At 50.7% G+C, this 19769-nt stretch overlaps 4 protein-coding genes across 4 annotated transcripts; 1 reads left to right on the top strand and 3 right to left on the bottom strand.

Annotated features, from left to right (window-relative positions):
* Positions 1–1857: 1857 nt before the first annotated feature.
* On the bottom strand, positions 1858–2631 carry KY384_009259 (uncharacterized protein; the record flags this gene model as incomplete). The annotated part of the gene is made up of 2 exons (XM_044817745.1): positions 1858–1928; positions 2040–2631. The coding sequence occupies 2 exons, from the start codon at positions 2629–2631 to the stop codon at positions 1858–1860; spliced, it is 663 nt and encodes a 220-aa protein (XP_044664898.1).
* A 1128-nt stretch (positions 2632–3759) lies between these two features.
* Positions 3760–7124, bottom strand: KY384_009258 (uncharacterized protein; the record flags this gene model as incomplete). Its single annotated transcript, XM_044817744.1, has 2 exons — positions 3760–3972; positions 4083–7124. The coding sequence occupies 2 exons, from the start codon at positions 7122–7124 to the stop codon at positions 3760–3762; spliced, it is 3255 nt and encodes a 1084-aa protein (XP_044664897.1).
* Positions 7125–7311: 187 nt separating this feature from the next.
* KY384_009257 (uncharacterized protein) lies at positions 7312–8401 on the bottom strand (the record flags this gene model as incomplete). The annotated part of the gene is made up of 2 exons (XM_044817743.1): positions 7312–7890; positions 7928–8401. 2 exons carry the CDS (start codon positions 8399–8401, stop codon positions 7312–7314), a joined length of 1053 nt encoding a protein of 350 aa, XP_044664896.1.
* A 2992-nt stretch (positions 8402–11393) lies between these two features.
* Positions 11394–13142, top strand: KY384_009256 (uncharacterized protein; the record flags this gene model as incomplete). The annotated part of the gene is made up of 1 exon (XM_044817742.1): positions 11394–13142. A coding segment is annotated over one exon (1749 nt), but the record flags the coding sequence as incomplete, so codon positions are not given.
* Between the last annotated feature and the right edge of the window lie 6627 nt (positions 13143–19769).

Raw genomic sequence — 19769 nt, 5'->3', positions numbered from 1 at the left:
TTTGACGCAGGAAATTGGTCTCTATCAATCAATCTTGACTCACGTCTCCCCGCTGAAGTCGACATATTGGCCGTCAGAACAGAGGTGGTAAGTGTTGAGTGGCTGTGTGGAGTGGAAGGGAGAGAGATTGGCCTGAATAATGTGAGGTAGCACAATGATGTTGAAATCGGATCAGAGTTAGAGAGAAGTATTACAACATCCCCATCAATCGCATATGTGACTCTTCGGTGCAAAATCTGCGCCCGGAGCAATTTCTGCTTCGAGTGAGTGGCAAAACGTAGCGCTCAGACTTTACCAGCCTTCAACACTTCACTTCCTCTCCCAAGCTTCCTGTGGCAAGGTGAAGGGTAAAGCGTGCAGTCTGAACAGTGATCATCAAAGACAATATAGAGATGCAAAAAGTATATACATACATATTCTTAATGTCATCTGCAAGCCCATCCAGCATAGCGTCGACTTATGCCATGTCGTGATGCTAGAGCAAAGTAACCATGACAGTGTGGTGAGACTCGAATCAGCGGCCTCCAAGATTTCAAAAGGGCAAGAAGTAGGCGGAAACAGGGTGAATGTGTCTAGCCACTTTCACGCTATCCGCTATGCTCCCGTGCACCAGTTTTATGGAACTGTATTACATTATATAAACTACAACTAGTCACTATTGGGATATCTGCGTTATGGTCCCCTTTGCATTTGTACGATGCAGAGCCTTAAGTTGCTGGAAGAGAGATGGTCATTGCCGCTCGGCCAGGAGACTAGTTACCTCCGCGCAACTCTTTCAGCTGCCTTGGGAGAATTGCGCAAAGCGCGAGCGTAGAGCCAACAAGAACACCAAGATCAGGATCAGTATGGCTTAATCAAATGATGTGACGCATGCTACAGGCTTGCAAACAAGACTATCACGACCAAGATCCCCATACCGTCCTCAATGTTCATTCGTGTGCAGAATCTCATACATACATACAGAAATTCTTGCTCTATCCCAATTCATCTTTCTTCCAACTTCAGACTTCGCCATACGCCTCCCCCTCTCCCCCCTTTTCCCCCCTTATTCTCCTAGACCATTCTCAGCATGCAACAAACCCCCTCCTCCTCCCCTCCCCCACACCCCTCCCTAAGGTTCTCCAAAATACCCAGGGCCAAGCTCGTTTCGCCCCAAGCCTAGGATGGTGTCCGTGGAAGCCGGAGAAGGACCCCGAGATGCCCCAATGCCATCGATAGTGGGGAGAGCATACGGGGAGCGCCTACTACTGGAAAGATTCCCCGACAGTGGCCTCAAGTGGGGTGGGAGGTTTGGGGGAAAAGCGGCGGTGTCTTGGTTTGTTGGTGGGTGCATGGGGGGAGAAGATGTAGGATGAGTGGTTGGAAGCCCGACGGAGGGGGTTGAGGGGATGGGGTTCCTCGACCAGGCCTGTGGTGTAGACCCACCTGCTCGAATTTGGGGAGGCGTGTGGCCTGCCCGACGGAGGGGATAGTCGTGTGACCAGGCCTGTGGTGTAGACCCACTTGCTCGAAGTTCGGGAGGAGTAGTCGCCTGCCCGACGGAGGGGGAGGCGATATACTTGTGTGACCAGTGTGATGCGCCATCATTTGCAGCACGAGCAGACCGCCACCCGATAGGAGGAAAATCGCCTGGCCACCATGGCTGTGATGTAGGCTGAGCTGCTTGGAAATCCATGACTTCCTCCGTAGAAGGGGTATTGAGCCAATGATGCCCTGGACCCTGTGAATCACTCGTGTCGAGGTGATCAGATGTGCCACCCAAGCCTGTGAAGGGTGGTTGGTCGCTATATTGTAGCTTGTTTGAGGTAAAATGGCCGAATTCACCGTCTAGGTGATTGAGCATTGCCTCGACCGAGCTCATGGCATGGGGGTACGCGCCTTGGTGAGAGGGCTTGATGCAGTGATCTGCGGCTTTGCCGGAGAGGCGGCTGAAGACGTAATGTACCTGGTGCATGCGGTCGATGTTGGGGGGAATGCTGCGATCTTGTGCTGAATTTTCGTTTTCCATACGCGGTAAGAGATGGGGGAGTCAGGGGCACCAGTGAAGATCTCGGGGTCGGCAAGGTGGTATGTTTCGTTATTGTTCTTATTCTTGCCTGGGTCTGAGGTACCGTTTCCATAGAGATCCTGCTTCGTGAGCTTGGCGACCCCGGCCTTTAGCGACTCAGGGTTGTTCTGAGGAAATTCCAGGGAAGAGGAACATTCAGCGCAACGGAGGTCTGCTTCACGTACGAGGTTCAAAACCTCGAATACTTCTTGGGGCCCGTTCGGCGTTGCGAGGAATTGCTCAAAGTCTTCGAATGTGTTGATGTCCCACGGAGTCCTGGCAGCTGCCAACTTTCCTTTGTTTGGTCGAAGTACATTGCCAGTCTGTAAGGCAACAGGGTTTTCTTTGAGGGTCTTCTGATAGGCTTCGTAACACTTCTCATAAGCCTCTTGCTTCTGATAGACCTCCTCCATCTTCGCAGCTACTTTCTGTTGTAGTTCGTATGTCGGCGACGCATTGTTGGTCTGTTCAGGCTTGATTTTGTCTCTCAGAGACTTGGAAAACGCTTGAAACGCTTCTGTCGTCTTCGCGTGGGTCATTTCGGCGTCCTCTTTGGGTGTTGATTGGAGTCTCATGTTCCTCATTTTATGGTATGCGCCTTTCGCAGGAATGATCTGCTGACTTTCGGTTGCGTCAAGGTTTGATGTACAGGTAGTTGCTGTACAAATTTATTGTTGTACAAGCCGGCTGTTGTGTAAGTTGGTTGATGAAGAGGAGGAGAAAGTGGCTGGGAGCCGACTTATATAGAAAGCGCTAGCCGAGTGTCAAGATCAGATGAGTGTCCACAATGGCAAAGGCAACACACCACAAAGCCTTCACACACAATAACCGCCAATAGGGAAGATGTGTGCCGATGGTGTGAGTTCTCGTGGCTCCCACATAGCGGCAAGGCGTGTCTGAATTCGACCGCTACCAAACATGCCGCGCGCCACCAAAACCCTGACACCTACATTTTGAATGTCCTCACCAGGCCAAGTCTCTTTCCTCGCCATCTACACCCATCCAACACCCATCCAACCCCCACCCCCAATTCAAGTAGACCATTCGTCGACCCCTTCTGACACCAAAGCCACCACCACCACCGCTACCACCACCAGCAGAGTTCCAGCGTTCCATATCAGGAACACTCAAGTGTTCTCCACACTTTCGCCATTTTCTTTTATATATTTACTGGATTGGCTAGCTAATTTCCCCGCAACTCCCACCCGCGCCTCCATTCTACCCACAGACTTTATCAGGCTCTAGCCTTCGGGGTCCCACCACCAAAGCTTTGAACATAAAAAACGCTTGACCCCAGGTTTTCGATACGAGAAGCTGCAATGTATGTAAAGGCTAGGTATATCTTTGATTCTGTGAGGGCGATGGCGGGTCGAGTATTGTGCTCAACCCGCTATCGGATAGGAGTGAAGATCTAAAGTGTATAGGGAGGATGGTACACAGGTACACCGGCACGACCGAGCATCGCCGACGAAGCAGCCAAGAACCAGGACCCCTCACATAGATAGATAGCATACCTAGCATATTTTGTCATCGTAGACGTATTTTTCTCATCTAAAGCGCATCTCGCATGCCACCCCCACCCCCACCCCCACCCCAAACCCACCGAGCCCATGAGGAACTCATCAGAACTTTTCCGCAAACACCCCAGTCTTAATCTTCGTGAAAGAAATCAGAATCAAAGCAAAACCACGCTCCTCCCCCATACCACCACATCATTTCAACCCCAAATCCCGACTATCGTCAAAAGCATCAGCTTCTACGTGCCCTTGTTCGATAATACGGCCATGATCCAGCCGGATGAAGAAATCGGCATTCTTCACCGCCTCAAGCCGATGTGCGATCGTGATGACGGTGCTCTCGCGCATTTCCTCGCGCAGGATCTGCTGGATCGAGAGCGCGGTTTCGGTGTCGATACTCGCTGTTGCCTGTCCCATCATGTATCAGCATCGTTCCTCCAGCCCACTGATCCAAGCTGCGATGAAAGGAGGTAGACGGGTGCGACGGGGGAAAGAGGGGGGAGGGAAAGAAAACATACCTCATCCAGAATAATAATCGGACTCCGTCTCAACACCGCCCTCGTCAGCCCCACCAGCTGCCGCTGCCCCTGACTCAAATTACTGCCCCCGCTATCAATCCTCGTATCGAGATTCCAGCCATGTTTCCCGCACACGCGCTGCAGCACACCGTCGCAATCCCCGTCCGTGTGCTCGGAGAGCGGATCGAGATTCTCGCGCATCGAGCCGGGGAAGAGCACGGGGTCTTGCGCCAGGAACGTGATGCGGTGGCGGAGGACTTGCTTGTTGACTTTGGAGACGTCGATGCCGTCGATGGTGATGGAGCCTGTGGTAGGGACGATAGTGGCGAGGAGGGAGAGCGCGAGCGTGCTTTTCCCGGAGCCGGTCCGGCCGAGGAGAGCGGTTGTGGAGCCGCCTGGGATGGTGAAGGAGAGGTCGTGCAGCGCGGGGTCGAAGTGGGGCGCGTATTTTAGGGTTGCGGACTTGAAGGAGATTTCGCTGCCGAGTTTTGGCCAGGAAGCCGGTGGGTCGATGGAGCCGGGGGTTTCTTGCTCCAGGTCGAAGAGTTCGACGATTCGTTCTACCGAGACGAATTGCATTTGAAGGCTGCCGTACATGCGGCATAGGGCGTGTGTGGCGTTGACGAAGTTCGAGGCTGCTATGAGAGTGAAGGCGGTCAAGCCGGGGGATACGCCGGTGTAGATTGCGAGCATAGTGAGGATGAAGGTTGAGAACGCGGACATGTAGTCGAACCGGCATGAGAGCCAGGCTTGGAGGGACCAGTAGAAATGGTCCATTTTCTGGAAGTCGTCGGTGACGTCAATGACCTGGTCTTGAAAGCGCTTCTGGACGCAGAAGGCTCGCACTGTGGTCAGACCATGGATGAGATTCCCAAAGTTGGACATCAAAGGACTCAAGGATACCATTTCCAGCCGTCTCAGGCTCTGTGAGGTCGGTAGAAAGCGTAGGAAGACGTAGACGAATCCTGCCACGAGAGCACAGGAGAAGACCAGGAAGACGGGTGTTACGGAGGCTATGACGATGATCGATGATATCCAGCTTAAAATGAACAGTGCGATGTAGGAGAATCGCTCAGTCAAGCCGCCATCCATGGTCCCGATGTCGGACGTCATTCGATTCATGAGGCGACCTACAGGCGTAATGTCATAGAAGCGGAAGGTCGCATTCGCGACACGTTGCATAACCTTTTTAAACATGCCCTTGCCAGCCACGTAAACGATGACTACCATCCCACCATCACGCAAGACCCACATAAGTGAGCGCGCAGCGGCGAGTCCGAAGAAACACCACAGCCACGGGCTCAATTTTACCTCAGGAGATGGGAACTTGTCGAAGAAATCAGAGACGATGCTAGACTGAGTGACGGATGGTCTATCGTAAGCTTCCGCCCACTCTTTGAGGAAATAATCTTGCGAGATACTGAGGACACGACCAATTGCCAAGAGAAAGATGATGAAGGCCCAGTATCGGAGCTTTCCAGCCTTGATGTATTGCCAGTAGACTTTATACTTGACCCCGCCATGTGCTCGCTCTTCGTCACCGATGAACTTCTCAGCTTTCTCATCGGTTGCATCTTTCTTATCGGTGACTGTGTCTTGGATAACGGACTCTTGGGTTTTCACTTTAGTAAGAAGCTCTGGGGAAGGTTTATAAGTCAATGCAGACGCTTTGCCGTCTGTGACTTCAACCATCTGTTTTGCATGAGGTTGGCATAGCTCCACTCTGTGAGTCACCAGAATAACCGTTCGATCATTCGTCAGAGGCCCCTTCAAGCATTTTTTCACTACATGTTCCGCCGTCTGATGGTCCAAAGCAGACAATGGATCGTCTAACAGAAGCGTTGGAGCGCGGCTGTAGACTGCTCTTGCAAGAGCAACGCGAGCCCGTTGGCCTCCAGACAGTCCAATGCCGTTTTCCCCAATGAGAGAGCGGTCTCCGTCTTTGAAGTGTTCGAGGTCAATGGTGAGCGCGCATGCATCCAACACTTGATAGTATCGCTCTTCATCAAATGGTAAAGAGAATAGAATGTTGTCTCGAATACTCATGCTCTGAAGCCACGGAGATTGGGCACAGTATCCGAAGACATTGCTGGATCGGTCTATATGACCGCTCCGTAAGTCTAATTCGCCGAGGATAGATTGAAGCAGAGCCGATTTGCCTGATGCGACTTCACCGAAAATCACAGTCAGACCATCTACAAACTGTAAGTCGATATCGTGAAGCACATTGTCGTCTTTGCCCGGCCATGCGAAGCTTGCGCTGTCAATGTGCAGGTGGTGAGGGGTGTCTGATCCTGCCGTTTTTTCATCATGTTCATCCTTATTGGGCTCTTTCATGAAAGCTTCGATACGCTGCATAGATATCCTGGCTCGGAGAAGAACATTGACCAACCTTGGAACAGCTCCTAAGCTGCGTTGAACCATACCGAAGACTTGAAGAGCCGGGAAAACAACGTCGACCCGTAATGGTTGGCCCGCCCATGTTGTGTAAGCGTAGAAAACCGCCACTGGAAACATGTTACCCGCAAGACTTTGTGTGAGCGTGATGGAGACATCACAAATATCTGCGATCACGCGCTTTCTCAACTCGTTTTGCCGCTGGGTGAGAATTTGATCCAGCCAAAAATCCTGCCAGGCGTACCAGCGGAGATGACGGATCGCTTCAATGAATTGTGAGGTCTTCTGGAGTCTGGTATCTGTAGCAGCCCTTCGAATACGCTCCAACTTCAATTGGTACCTCATTATGAGAGCAGTAACGCCTTGTGCGACGATGGTAATGGCAATTCCGAGGATGCTTGTCCAGCCGACCAATTTCCAGACGAGCACCATTGACAGAACCAAGCCTATGGGTACGTCAAGGAAAGTTTGTATTTCCCAGAAGCGTTGTGCAATCTCATATGCATCGCTCTTCATCAAATTAAGGATCTTTCCCGTTGATGCAGGTTGATCGCTTTGAGGCTTAGAGTCCTTCGAGTCTTTGGAGTCTTTCTCATCTAAATTCGCCCCTACAATCTTCCGCGACAAGACTTTTTCGTGAAGCATGGTGATCATCTCGCCTCTGGATCGCTCGTAACTCCGTCGTTCATACCAAAGACTAATGACTTCAGATTGAGCCTTTACAAGTCGGAGGCACAATGCAAGAATAGCGTAAACGACGACGGCTCTCCGGGGGCTGAACTATCTTCCATTGACTGGAGCAGAAGCTGCAAAACAAGAGGGGATCCGTACTCTACCGCGAATCAGCTGCTGAGCCCGCATATACTATCTTGAACTTACTGCAAGCGATCTCTACGAAGCCAAGGGTGCATATGATTATCAGATCAATTGCATTGGCTTTGAGCAATCGGCGAAGGACTGAACCAGGAAGCTCTCGAAAACGCTCGTGTAAGGCTTTGTGCTGGAATTGATAGCTTAGCTTCCACACGTCCTCGTTGTTTATTTGCCGCTCGGTGCCAATGTTGATCAATGGATTCATCCAAGTCACTGTTGCGAACTGCCAAGGAGTCAGTCTATCTTCAGGACTTCTTAGATCGTTTGTTGGTTTGTCAGACGGAGGACTGATGTCATCGTGCGGTAGATCGGGGTTGCGGAAAGGAGTGCAGAGAATTATTGCAAGAGCTGCAAATGATGCAAAGATGGCAACAACACCAGGTATGTCCTGGACATTGAGATTTGACTCATGGTTTAATTGCAGTGTGAGCTGTACTGCCGCCGTACTCAGTAGGATCAGCAGAACACCCTTGGGCGTACTCCTCGGACGGTCTATGATCAAGAACAGGAGAGCAGTTGCCTTCTTGACCTTAGCAAGCTGATTTCAAAGCCAAAAAATCCAATGAGATGCTTACCCAAGATATCGCAGGCAAGAGCGCCGCGAAATTTGGTCGTGGCCAGGCAAGCGCAACGAGGTCTGTCACAAGACCGATGATCGTGGTGAGGATCAAGAGGCGTGTTTTCCAAGAGAAGGGCTTTCTCTTTTCGAGCTGAATGAGATCTGAGTCATCGATGTCCTCGACGACGAATGGTTTCAGCCATTGCGGCCTCTTCCTCAGCAGCGGCTGAAGCACACGGTGGAGCAGTACAAGTAGAGCGACAGCACCAGGTAGAACGGATATGATCGGTAGGAAACAATTATCAAAGCGAGCGTTCTTGGCGTCCCATACGCTACGGCAAGCTAGTGAGTGCTTGAACGTGGTGACTGGTGGCGAAGTGTTGATAGCGCTTTCTATCTGCCTGTCTGCCGCCAGTATCCTTGTCTGATTGACATAATGAGGTAGAAGCTGGGGCACAGCCAGGAAAACTTGCTCTTCAGGCCATTTCATGATCGTGATGTGGCGCAGAATGGTTGGTGTGAAGAAGACTGTTGAAGAAATATGCAAAGCACTCTATCGCATGCTCCGGCGTAGCATCATCTTCCCATAGTCCAGTCTTCTTCGCGTCGTACAGGAAGTTATGTGTTGAGAGAAATAGGCAGGTAGTCACAGTGCTGCCTGCAAAATATACAGAGGTACAATGAAGGTCTCACTTTTAGATGCGGTGTGGCGACCCGCATAAAGCCGCATAAAGCCGCATAAAATTGTGAAACGCCAAGCCTTCAGCGGTACCTCAGGTTTATGCATCATTCCAATTACATCATTTCTCCATTCTAGCTATCAATACGAGTTGTACCCATAGCTACTGAGCTCCCGAGAAAAGACTTATTAGGCGATAATAGGCCAGAACTTCCTAGCAGCAGCTACTCAGAGACTCGACACCATGCTCTAATTACATATACCACCATGCACAATCACTGCGGGTCACACAAAATCAAGAATGTACAGCAGTCTAGCATCAAATCCCACTTCCCACCAGAAAGACACAAAATAGTGTCACGAGCAAGCAAACATTACTGATTCACCCTTGCCATCGCGATCCATTAAGAGATGACAAATGCCCTTCATGCACGAGCAAACTACAATTCACCACGTTCTTGCAATCAGCGGCAACGGCTTATCGACATCCACCCCACCCCCACCCCTTCTCCCATTCCCCAACGGCCCCCTCCTCGCCGCCTCCATAACAGGCACATAAGTCCGCCGGCCTCCGTACCCATTCACCCTCGCCGTCGTCCCCACCGGCGCAGTGGCCGACCTCCCCATTCCCGGTCTCCTCGCCCCCATCCCCATCCCCATCCCACCATAACTCCGCTTCCCCTCCCTCTTACTCCTAAACACCTCGACCCCACTAATCTCCCTCACCTCCGGCGCCGTAACCTCTCTCCACAACCTCGGCATAATGGGACAACAACTACAGACAATCCCGAATCCCAGCTCGCCATAAACCCACAGCACGGTCTCGACCTTCACATAGGAATAATCCTCCGTTTTCGCGAGCTCAAACCCCCAGATCAGCCTCATGACCGAACTCACGACCGCGAGGCCGCCGACCGCGAACACGGCGCTGACACCCATCCTCCTCTTCTTGCTGATCTTGAGCGTCCAGATCCTGTACAGCGGGACGAAGAACATGGCGACGTCGCTCCCGACGTTGATGGCTGCGCTGGCGATGTAGAGGGAGAAGACATCCAAGCACTTGCCTGGCATGCGCGGATCCCAGATCTTCTTGCGGGGGGTGCAGACGAAGATGGGCAAGAAAAAGTGGATGGTGTAGAATATCGTGTTGAGGATGTTGAGGGCGAGGATGAGGTGGTGAAAGGTGGCCGTTGCGAGGGAGGGGAAGGGGCGCGGGCAGAAGAGGCGCGTGACGAGGAGGAGGATGCTGAGTTTTATCAGGGAGATTGTCGGGGCGTAGAGGATGTCGAGGTAGTTGGAATACTGTGGTGATGAGGGGGGCAGTGGTTAGTTGGAGTAGGGAAAGGGGAAGGGCGATGGGGATGGGGATGGGGATGGGAAGGTACCTTAAGCTGCAGCTCATATTCCTTATACGTGATATCCCACTGATGCGTCCCGCCCTTCTCACCAACAACGCGGAATTCAAGGGCTATAAATGCGACGTAGAGGATCTGCATATCCCCCAGCCCAACTATCAGCTTTTCATCGTCCCGGATCAAATGTATATGGCCTCACCCATCCGATCGCACACGCATCTTCACCAATCAATTCAACATTACAGTATTCGTCCAAGACAAGAGACACACTCACAATCTTCCCACATCACAGCCTTCATAATATACCGTTTCGTATAGAGTCGCAACGCGACGAACGTCGTCGTCATGAGGATCGCGAGGGAGGCGGTTAGCGTGTGGTACGGCTGTAAGGTGTATGCGTTCTGGAAGTTCGGGATCATACCCTTGGGTGGGGGCAGCGCTGGGTCCGGGGGGAGGGTGAAGCAGTATGTTTGTTGTTGCATTGTTGGGGTGGGAGTGGGGTGGTAGTAAGCGTAATAAAAGATGGAGCCATGGATGAGGATTCTTCACTGCAGAAGATGTGAGGCACATGAAGAGATGGGATGTGGGGGGGATTTAAGAACCAGAATTGGTGACTGGCATTAGCGTCCCGAGTTGATGCAAGTGCGGTGGCGCTTGGGAAGAAACAGCACGTGGGAGGTGCGTTGCGTGTGTGAATGATAAGGCGGCTGTAGTATCCCAAGTGGACGCTGTTTCCCGATATGTGACATCTTCACTGCTAGTGTATGTGTGTGGCGTTTGTCATGTCGTACTAATGACAGGTTGATGCGGTCAAAGAGCCATCATTGGTTTGTTCCTGGGATAGAAAGATGTCTCTGAGGTATCAGGCCATAGCACACGAATCCTTTTTCTGAATATTGCCCATCGGGCGATGGACGGTCTTATGAAGAGCGGCTCGAGTGACGGGGCTTTCGAACGTGGTGAAGGGAGCACGTCACGGGTTGCGACCTGCAACGGACGAAGTATCATGTCTCTCGCCTTGCAGAAGCCGACCTCTTGCAAATTGGTTGTGAGTCACATTGGTAGGAACCATCAACATAGCTTGACAAGACGGATCAAAGCTTTCATAGGAATATTTCGATTGCCAGCGTCGTCTATGAAACGCATGTCTTGGCCAATCGAAAGCCGAACAGGCTGTGCCACGTCTATTTCGGCATCTGTTCGGAATGGTTGAGCTAATGCACTGTTTCTTGAAAGTGACTGGGCGATGAGTCTTGTCTGAAACAATTGCGAGTAACATCAGGCTAAGGCTGCAGAGACTGCGGCAATGGCCAAATACGAGACTTCAACCGCAGACATACCTACAGGCTGGGCTGACTCCGCCCCTGAAGAGTAGGCTTGATCTTAAGAAGATTCCTTGTGGATTTCAATTCTTCCATTGTTAAGGAACAGGTCATCAAGTCGCAGGAATGCCTTTTGCCTTTGGCGCTGCTGATTTTCTCCAAGTATTGAAGCTGTGCCAATATGTCTATGGCGCCCTCAAAAGCGGCCCAGAGAAATACAAAGAGATTCAGAGCGAGCTCAAATCGTTGTCATACGCAATAAGTCTATTGCAAGATGATGCGAAAGACCCCCGCTCAATACTGAACAGAAAGGGTGAATCGCGGAAGCAAGATTTATCAGACATCATGGATAATTGCGCGCGAGCATTGCAAGATTTAGAGAGTTTGGTTGAGAAGCATAGTAAACTCCAAAATGCGGAGGCAGGAAGACTTGTCAGAATGTGGGATGCCTATCAAGTAGGATCGACGGATCTCGACTCGATAAGGGGCAGACTCACCTTCCACGTATCAACCATCAACACCTTTCTGACGAGTTTGGAGGGATCCACGCTTTCGCGAATGGAGAGGAAGCTTGACAAGATCTATGCGAAGATAACGCAAGACGCGACTGCGAATTCCTCACGCAGAGTCTCTGCTCTGTCGAATGAATCTTCCGAATTGATATCACTACTGTCTTCGCGTGCTGAGACACAAGAAGACAATATCTGGGAAAGACTGAGGGAGGAGCTTTCTGCGGAGGATATCTCGCAGGCTCATATTCTTGCGCATCGTGAGGAGATAATGACGTATATGAGGTCCCTTGTGCAAAGGAGTACTCTTTCAACCCGTGAGCCTATGGATGATGTGATGGTGTCTGACTCTTTGCGAGCGCTGAGCTTGGAGAAGCGTGACTCGCTACCCAAGAAGCTTCTTCCAAAATTGCCTGGCCAGTCACCTGGCCGAGATAGGCGAACATCAGAAGAGGATCCTTTTTCAGATGCCGAGAGCTTAGATCCGAGCAGACGACCATCTACCAGCTTAGACATCTCAAGCTTGAGAACAGACAGGCAATCAACAGGCTTGCTTTATTCTCAAAACATTGTCGGAGGACCCACCGAAAGCTTGAGGAACTCGTTACAGAGCGCACCCGTCCCTTCAGGGCCTGAACTCATTCCTCGAGAAATTGGCAAATGGTCAGATGGTCAAGCCCATATCGTTGTCTTCCTCACGGCTCAGAAGTATGGAATCTACAATGAGAGACCAGGCTGCTGCCTCTTGCTCGACGTCCACTTCAAAGCGCCGGCTCCTTCTGCAGATCGCCTTGAACCACGCGAGTTCAGAACAGCGGACGTACACTGCACGGTGCACCCATCCGGGGCCGGTACGGGATCCGAATTCATCAAAGTCATACCACGAAGTGGAATCCGGGTACCAGGATCGGACAAACACGATCATGTGCGCCCACGCGGAATCTTCAGCACCATCGCCTCTCGCAAACCGAAGTCCTCCTGGTTGCAAAACTGGACCATGAGTGGGTGGGTCGGCCACGAATGCCGGCGGGCGAACTGGAGTATCCATAGCAATGGGGAATCCGCCCAAGGTATCCCCAAGCACGCGCTTCTTGGCATGATTGTTCAGCATGTCAACCAGCCTTTTCATGTGGAGATTGAAGTCGTGGCATCGACCTTGGGCGCTGATGGGATGCTGGGAGATATTGTTGGGCCGGAACCTACGCTCATTCCTATTGACCCTGTGAAGAGTCAAGAATTGTTGAACGACAAGTCGCTTTATGCTCTCAAGGAACGGACTCCGATGATAATCTGGAACCATCTTTCGTGCAGAGGGCGGATTGACGATTTAAATGAGATACACGGGCACTTGCACTGTCGAAACCAAGTCACTAGGCCCGCTAAGGCCTAGTGGCTTGGTGGAGATCTTTAATATACACCACTGTGAATCACGACTGCGCGTGCAAAGGTAGATGAGTAAATTAGATTATTGATTAGATGTTACTTTGATGACTATCAAGACTTATAACGACTTTTAGCCTCCCCCCGTTTCGCCGCGCTAACAGTAGACCACCCCTCCATTCATTCTATATACAATTCTCCCCCCGAATCATGTACTTGATGATGATGTTCCGTTGACCGAGGATTAGACATTAGATTATTGTGGCATAGTCGAGACGGCCAGCGTCACTTTTTCGTACGTCGTACGTTCGTAACAGTCGTTTGATCATTTCATAAAGCCAGGTATGAATTCATGTTCGGAAGAATGATCGGGGCGCATTCTCATACGAGGTTCGGAATGGGTTGTCGAAGACTGAGTTGGCGCGAGTAGCGCTCTTCTCCCCACCAGCAGATGGCTGTTGGGATGCTGAGCGCTTGGAGGACGAGAAGTGGTTGGAGAAGAGCTTGAAGTGGCCAGAGCCATTGCGCTTGGCTGAGGAGGGAAGACTGCGTCGGATGGTCCTGAGAGCATTGTGATGGTAGCTGTGGTTGGTGTTTGTGTGTGGTTGATATTAAGTATTACTTGCTTTTGATACTGTATACTGTGTTGATTGATGCTGGAATGGGATGAAGGTGCAGCATTGGTGGGCTTTATATATTCATTCTGGTGATTGGAAATCGTCGATGGATTATTCAGATTGATTTTTCATCATACGATGGTGTCATTGGTCGGGTATTTCCGCCAATCAAGAGGGTCAATTGCAGCTGTGTTAGTAATATTTACCCAATAAACAGCGGGTATGATTGCGTCATATCAATCTCCGCCCGTGAGTAGCCGTCGACGAATTCTAGAATCACAAATATACTTCCTGTTGACAATATTTTCAAGTGCGTGACCGGGTGATCTTTTCATCAGCAATAGCGTGCAAGATGGTGCAAGCAGAGATGCTAAAATGAACGTAGCTGATACGTTGGCACGCAAACGATGTTGAGATTGCCCGTCTAAAACTAAGGCCGTGGACGGAACATTCATCCCATGTGGAGAAGCGGTCAACAAGGCTGGAGTAGAGGCGTCGTGATATTTGAAAATGCTGGAAATTTGGGTCAGTGCATAGTCTGATGCGTCAGCTTAAGGGGTGTGACACAGCCCCAACGATATCATGTAGCCATAAGTTGCGTTGTTTTGAGAGGGAGAGAGTGAAGTCTATCAACACTTCACGAGCAGTATTGGCATTAGGAGCAGACTCAGAAAAGGTGATGTGGCAGCTTGAGGAAAAGGCGTCGTCCCTGCAGCAAAACCACCATAGAGAAGCATGTAGATAGTATAGTTCTAGGTGATTGTTTTCTATTTTTAGAAGCTAGAGCCGCGATTACATCAGCGGAAACCCTGCCAAGACCCCGCCAAGTCCGCCTCCGGGGCTTCCGACGAAATGGCACGCGACACAGCCGTTTTCTCGCCGTCAGCAACAACATTATCTCCCTTCCTCCTTCACTACATCCATTCCCATGGAGAGCATCCATCGTAACACATAGAGTCAGCCATCTCATTACTATGGCTCGCTTCTCCCTCTCCCAATCAGGCTCTGGCGCCTTCTCCATCTCCCTCTTCGCATCATACATAGTCGACTGGATCATCATAATGTGAGCCTTCATCTTTCCCTCCATCTGCCTCTCATTAACATATATCTAGCGGTATAGCAGCCGTCGGCGCCGGCTTCTGGAAGCAAACACCCTACCACCGTCCCTTCTCCCCCGTCAACCCAGAAATATCCTACCCTTACAAAGACTCCTCGACCGTACCTACCTATGCTCTTGCTCTCGCTGCGCTGGTTGCTCCAGCCATCATCACTGCCGTTCTCTCTCTCGCTCTCTCAGCCTCACCTCTTTCCTCCTCATTGTCCTTGCTGAAGAGCCCCAAAGGCCGATCATTCATGGGAAGGCTGTGGGAATGGAATACCGCGTGGATGGGTCTGGGACTAGGGCTCGCTTTGACGTTCATGTTCACGGAAGGGATGAAGAATATCTTCGGAAAACCTAGACCAGATCTACTCGCACGATGTGATCTAGACCCCAATCTTGTCGCAGGCGGGAGTTTTGCGGTCGGCGGATTCGGGGTCAAGCTGCCGGAATGGAATTTGCTCGTCAGCAGTGCGGCGTGCCGACAGACGGACACGAGTATATTGGATGATGGGTTCGAGAGCTTCCCAAGCGGACATGCGAGCTGTGAGTCGCCTCATCCCTCTCTTCATACACTGGCTTTGACCCACAGTCTACTCACCATGCTAACATCCGGATCCAACAGTCTCATGGGCAGGCCTCTTCTACCTCTCTCTCTGGCTCGCCTCACGCCTGCAATGCACGATCCCATACCTCCTGCCCTACCAATTCACCTCCACCAGCTCTAATTCCCCTTCAACCCCCTACCGAACACAAGCAGCCGCCCCACCAACCTACACCATCATCTTTCCCCTCGTTCCCGTCTGCGTCGCGACCTACATAGCCTCAACGCGCTACACAGACTTCCGCCATCACGGATTCGACATCATCTTCGGTTCTCTAATGGGCATCCTCTTCTCCTGGCTCGCATTCCGGTACTACAACCTTCCCATTCAACGAGGTGGTGGCGGGGCGTGGGCGCCGAGGGGCACAAAGAACGCTTGGGTGGTCTCACGACCGAGCGAAAGTGGAGCGGGAGGCAAAGGATGGGGTGGGTACGAAGACGAAGCAAGCAGAAAGAGGAGAGATGAGGAGGAAGGCGGCATGAACGGCCACAGCAGTGATGGGACGAACGGGAGTAAAGACGCACTGGCGGGTGCGCCTGCGGCGCGTGGATAGAAGTTGTATCTTGCATTGAGTACGATGGGGTAGGATTGGATTTCGTTGCATAGCGTTGCGTGGATAGAATACGAATAGATTTGGCATTTACCCCCTCTCTCCCTTTCCAAAACTAGCGGCCTGATGAAAGGAACGCTGTGAACAACACTTAACAGCTATCATGGAGGTGGGATAGAAGGTCTGACGAGCTCCGCCCTAACCACATTGCCCCGGAGCCGGAATCACAGACAGCCACACCACCTCTAATTAACTGGCCACCGACTTTGATCACAGTGTTCATCCACTCCAATCGATGATCGAAGCCAACCAAGTTGTCTTGATGTCAATTGTCACATTCTCAGGCATATCTCCAAGGATGGCTGTCTCATCTCGTCAATGCAGGTACCCGGAATTGCATCTACACAAGAGATCACTACACTATCCAGCCACTTGAGCTCCGAAAAATCTCCCACCACCACGAGCTATGAAAGCACCGAAGCTGACGGAGGTCTAATGATCTACACAAATCCGGAGAAGCTGTGAAGCCACACATGCCGAATCGGGCCCGTTGTATCTCGTAAGACGGCGGGCAATCTACTGCAGTTCCTAGCCTTGATCTCCTTCGCTGCTTTAGGGTTGAAGATACTGCTATCAGATCCCCGTTCCACTTGCCAGTGACTAGTGACATCGACCTAGCAAAAGTTCCCCGTCTTGATGTATTTACAGAATCTGAGTAATATATTAGCATGCTATCCGCATAGATTTGAGAACTAAGACTTATCGCCATAAGAGAGAGCTCCCTCATGTAAGTCGGCGACGAGATGACTCTATGGCATTGCCGTGTCGACTCATACTTTCACATCCGTTTTAGTATTGGGTCAGTGATCCGTTTAGAGCATATATTCGGGGGTGGGCGGAAGTGAAGAACGGAGGCTTCGCTGTGCCGAGGAAGAAGTACTTTAATGTCATGCTCAGGACATGGAACGCGGTGACTGCAACACCATCAGTGATTCGGTAGGGAAAATGGAATAGTCAGATACTGTCCTTTTCCATTAAAAATATTGCGACACCAGAGACAGTGAGCGAGAATCAATTCTTTATTTCTTTTTGCAAAGCGACGATTCACATGCTATTGAGGCTGAATCGTATAAAAGTTCTATTGAAGAGCTGAAGATATATGACTGCGAAAATTATCAGCTATCGAGCGGAGGGGACGGGGTGAAGAACACTTTCCCCCAACAACGCTCCGATGAGCCGCCAGATTCACTGCACCTCAATGGTGGGGACGCGATTGTTTGCTTGCTACCAATCGTGGCGCTCTATTGATTCTTTTGAGCCGTATGGAGATGCGAGAACTAAGGAGATTGACAGCAAATGAGTTGATCAAAGAGGATAGTGTCTGCTTTCCTCACACGACAAAGATATTGAGACGCTGCACTCGCTGCGCATCGATGATTCAGACGCGACAACTTGCTTGCTGCCAAGTAAATCAACTCTGTTGAGGACTGTATCGAGATATGGAAACTAAGGGGGTCAACAATAAATGAGTCGAGGAAAGAGGGCAGTGTTTGCTTTCCTTCCACGCTATCAAGCCCCAGCTGTTCATCAATTTCTTTGACACGTATATGAAGACGTTGGGACTAAGGAGATCAACAGTAACCGAAGTGAAGGAACAGGGTAGTGTCTGCTTTCCTTATATGCTATCCGGTTCACTGCTGCCAAGCTCAGCTGCTATCAAACCCAAGCTGTACGTCGGTTGCGCTGACCCGTGTATGAAGACATTGAAACTAAGAAGATTGTAAGAGACTGAATAGAAGGATTGAGGTGGTGTTTGCTTTCCTCTCCCAATGCAGATACTGAGCCGCCAGATTCGCTGCACATCGACGGTAGAGACGCGACTGTTTGCAGGAGATATAGAAACTAGGGAGATCAACAGTAACTGAGTTGATCAAATAGGATATTGTCTGCTTTCCTTTCATGTCATTCAGCTCACTTGCCATCCGGCTCGAGCTGTGTATCGATGTCGTTGATCCGTGTATGAAGCCGTTGAGACTAAGGAGATTGTAAGCGACTGAATAGCAAGATTGAGGTAGTGGGCGCTTTCCTCTCACAATGAAGATATCGAGCCGCCAGGTTCGCTGCACCTCGAAACCTGAAACGCAGTTATCTGATCACCAATGCCCAAAATCGAAGTCGAAGGTGTAGTGTAAAGCCCATGGTGGTTTGCACTCCGAAGATAGAGAAGGAAGAAGAGAGTAGTGTAAAGCCCATGTTTGCACTCTGAAGATGAAGAAGGAAGGGGAGAGTAGTGTAAAGCCCATGTTTGCACTCTGAAGATGAAAAAGGAAGGGGAGAGTAGTGTAAAGCCCATGTTGTTTTGCACTCTGAAGATGGAGAAGGAAGGGGAGAGTAGTGTAGAGCCCGTGGTGTTTTGCACTGAACACGAAGAAGGAAGAAGAGAGACGAGAAGGAGGATCTCTTTATACCCCTCCGAGTGGAGCCTCAATAAATTTTACACTTTCCATGGGCGGGTCTTGTCGTTTCCCGTTACCAGCGGTATCCTCCCTCTCATCCTCTGACGTAGACATACGCCGATCAAAAACGCAGAGCCGGCGGAAGGCGTTCAAAAAAGCAAAGTCAAAACCCAGTGTACCGCCACCGAAGTCCAAGGCCCCAGTATGTTAGAAAAGTCAATGCGCTATACACATGATGCGAGTGCCCGAGAACAAACAAATTCGGCATAGCTCTTTCCCAATCCGTCAACGCTGCAGAGACGCCGTAGACCCAGCCTTATAAACCCGTTAACCCCCCAACGTTTCGATTCAAGAACCGAAGAATATATGAAGATAGGCAAGTGCCTATCACACGCCGGCCGCCACCAAAGCTTAGGCTTGGTAAACAAAACGTTTCAACCCGCAACGCTTCGATGCGACAGAACAAACAATACGCATCAGGACGCGGTCTTTTGAACATTTGTCAGCGAAGAAAAGGCAAAACTCGCCAAGACAAGGCTGAAAGTTGAACATTGGCGTCATGCTTTACGAAAAGAGTGCGTGGCTCCAGACAGTAAAGAGAGGCGCCGGGGGTCGTACATCCTCCTTACCCACAGCAAAAGATTAAAAATGCCAAACCAACAACAGAAAGTTGAACGGTGGAGTCACAAAAGGGACAGAGATAGTCAACTGTGTTTTCGGAGAAAAGGGGGCGAGTAGAATTTTATGCATCAGATACTCCCCACACCCCCATTCAACGCAAAAGATACGCGGGGGGAGGGAAAATGCCGAAAGTCAATTGAATTTTTCATCGCACCAGATTTGTGGTGGCAATGGGAGTGGAGAAGGCATGGTGGGCAGGCAGGCAGGCAGGCGCCACCGCCGTGGATCAATATGTTTTCCTATCTGGATATCTCTTCATCTGTGGCGTTGAAAGGGATGATGGAGCTAAATAGTGGGCAAATCTTCACCCTCGGCTTCTTTCCAGACGCTTGAACTGTGGAACGCTTTCTGGACGGCTGATGTCTTGCTTGGAATTGAGTTTGCGATATATGGCTTCTCGCCCTCCTTGTGCTCTAAGTTCGAAGAACGATGTGATTGTTCGGATGTTGTTGGCAATTCTTGGATAATACCAAACTCCAATTCCTGGTGACGGACGGGCGCAACTGGCCCAACGGGTACATTTCCACTCTCGCCCGTCGAAGTATGGTGAAAGCAATTGAAATTCAATTGAGAATGGGGCCCAAGCTTTGGTGGCGTAGACCATA

The sequence above is a fragment of the Bacidia gigantensis genome (assembly GCF_019456465.1).
Source record: "Bacidia gigantensis strain McMullin 20006 chromosome Unknown scaffold_268, whole genome shotgun sequence".
NCBI classification, from domain to species: domain Eukaryota; kingdom Fungi; phylum Ascomycota; class Lecanoromycetes; order Lecanorales; family Ramalinaceae; genus Bacidia; species Bacidia gigantensis.
The sequence above is the reverse complement of the archived record's forward strand: the minus strand, read 5'-3'. Positions and strand labels throughout refer to the sequence as shown.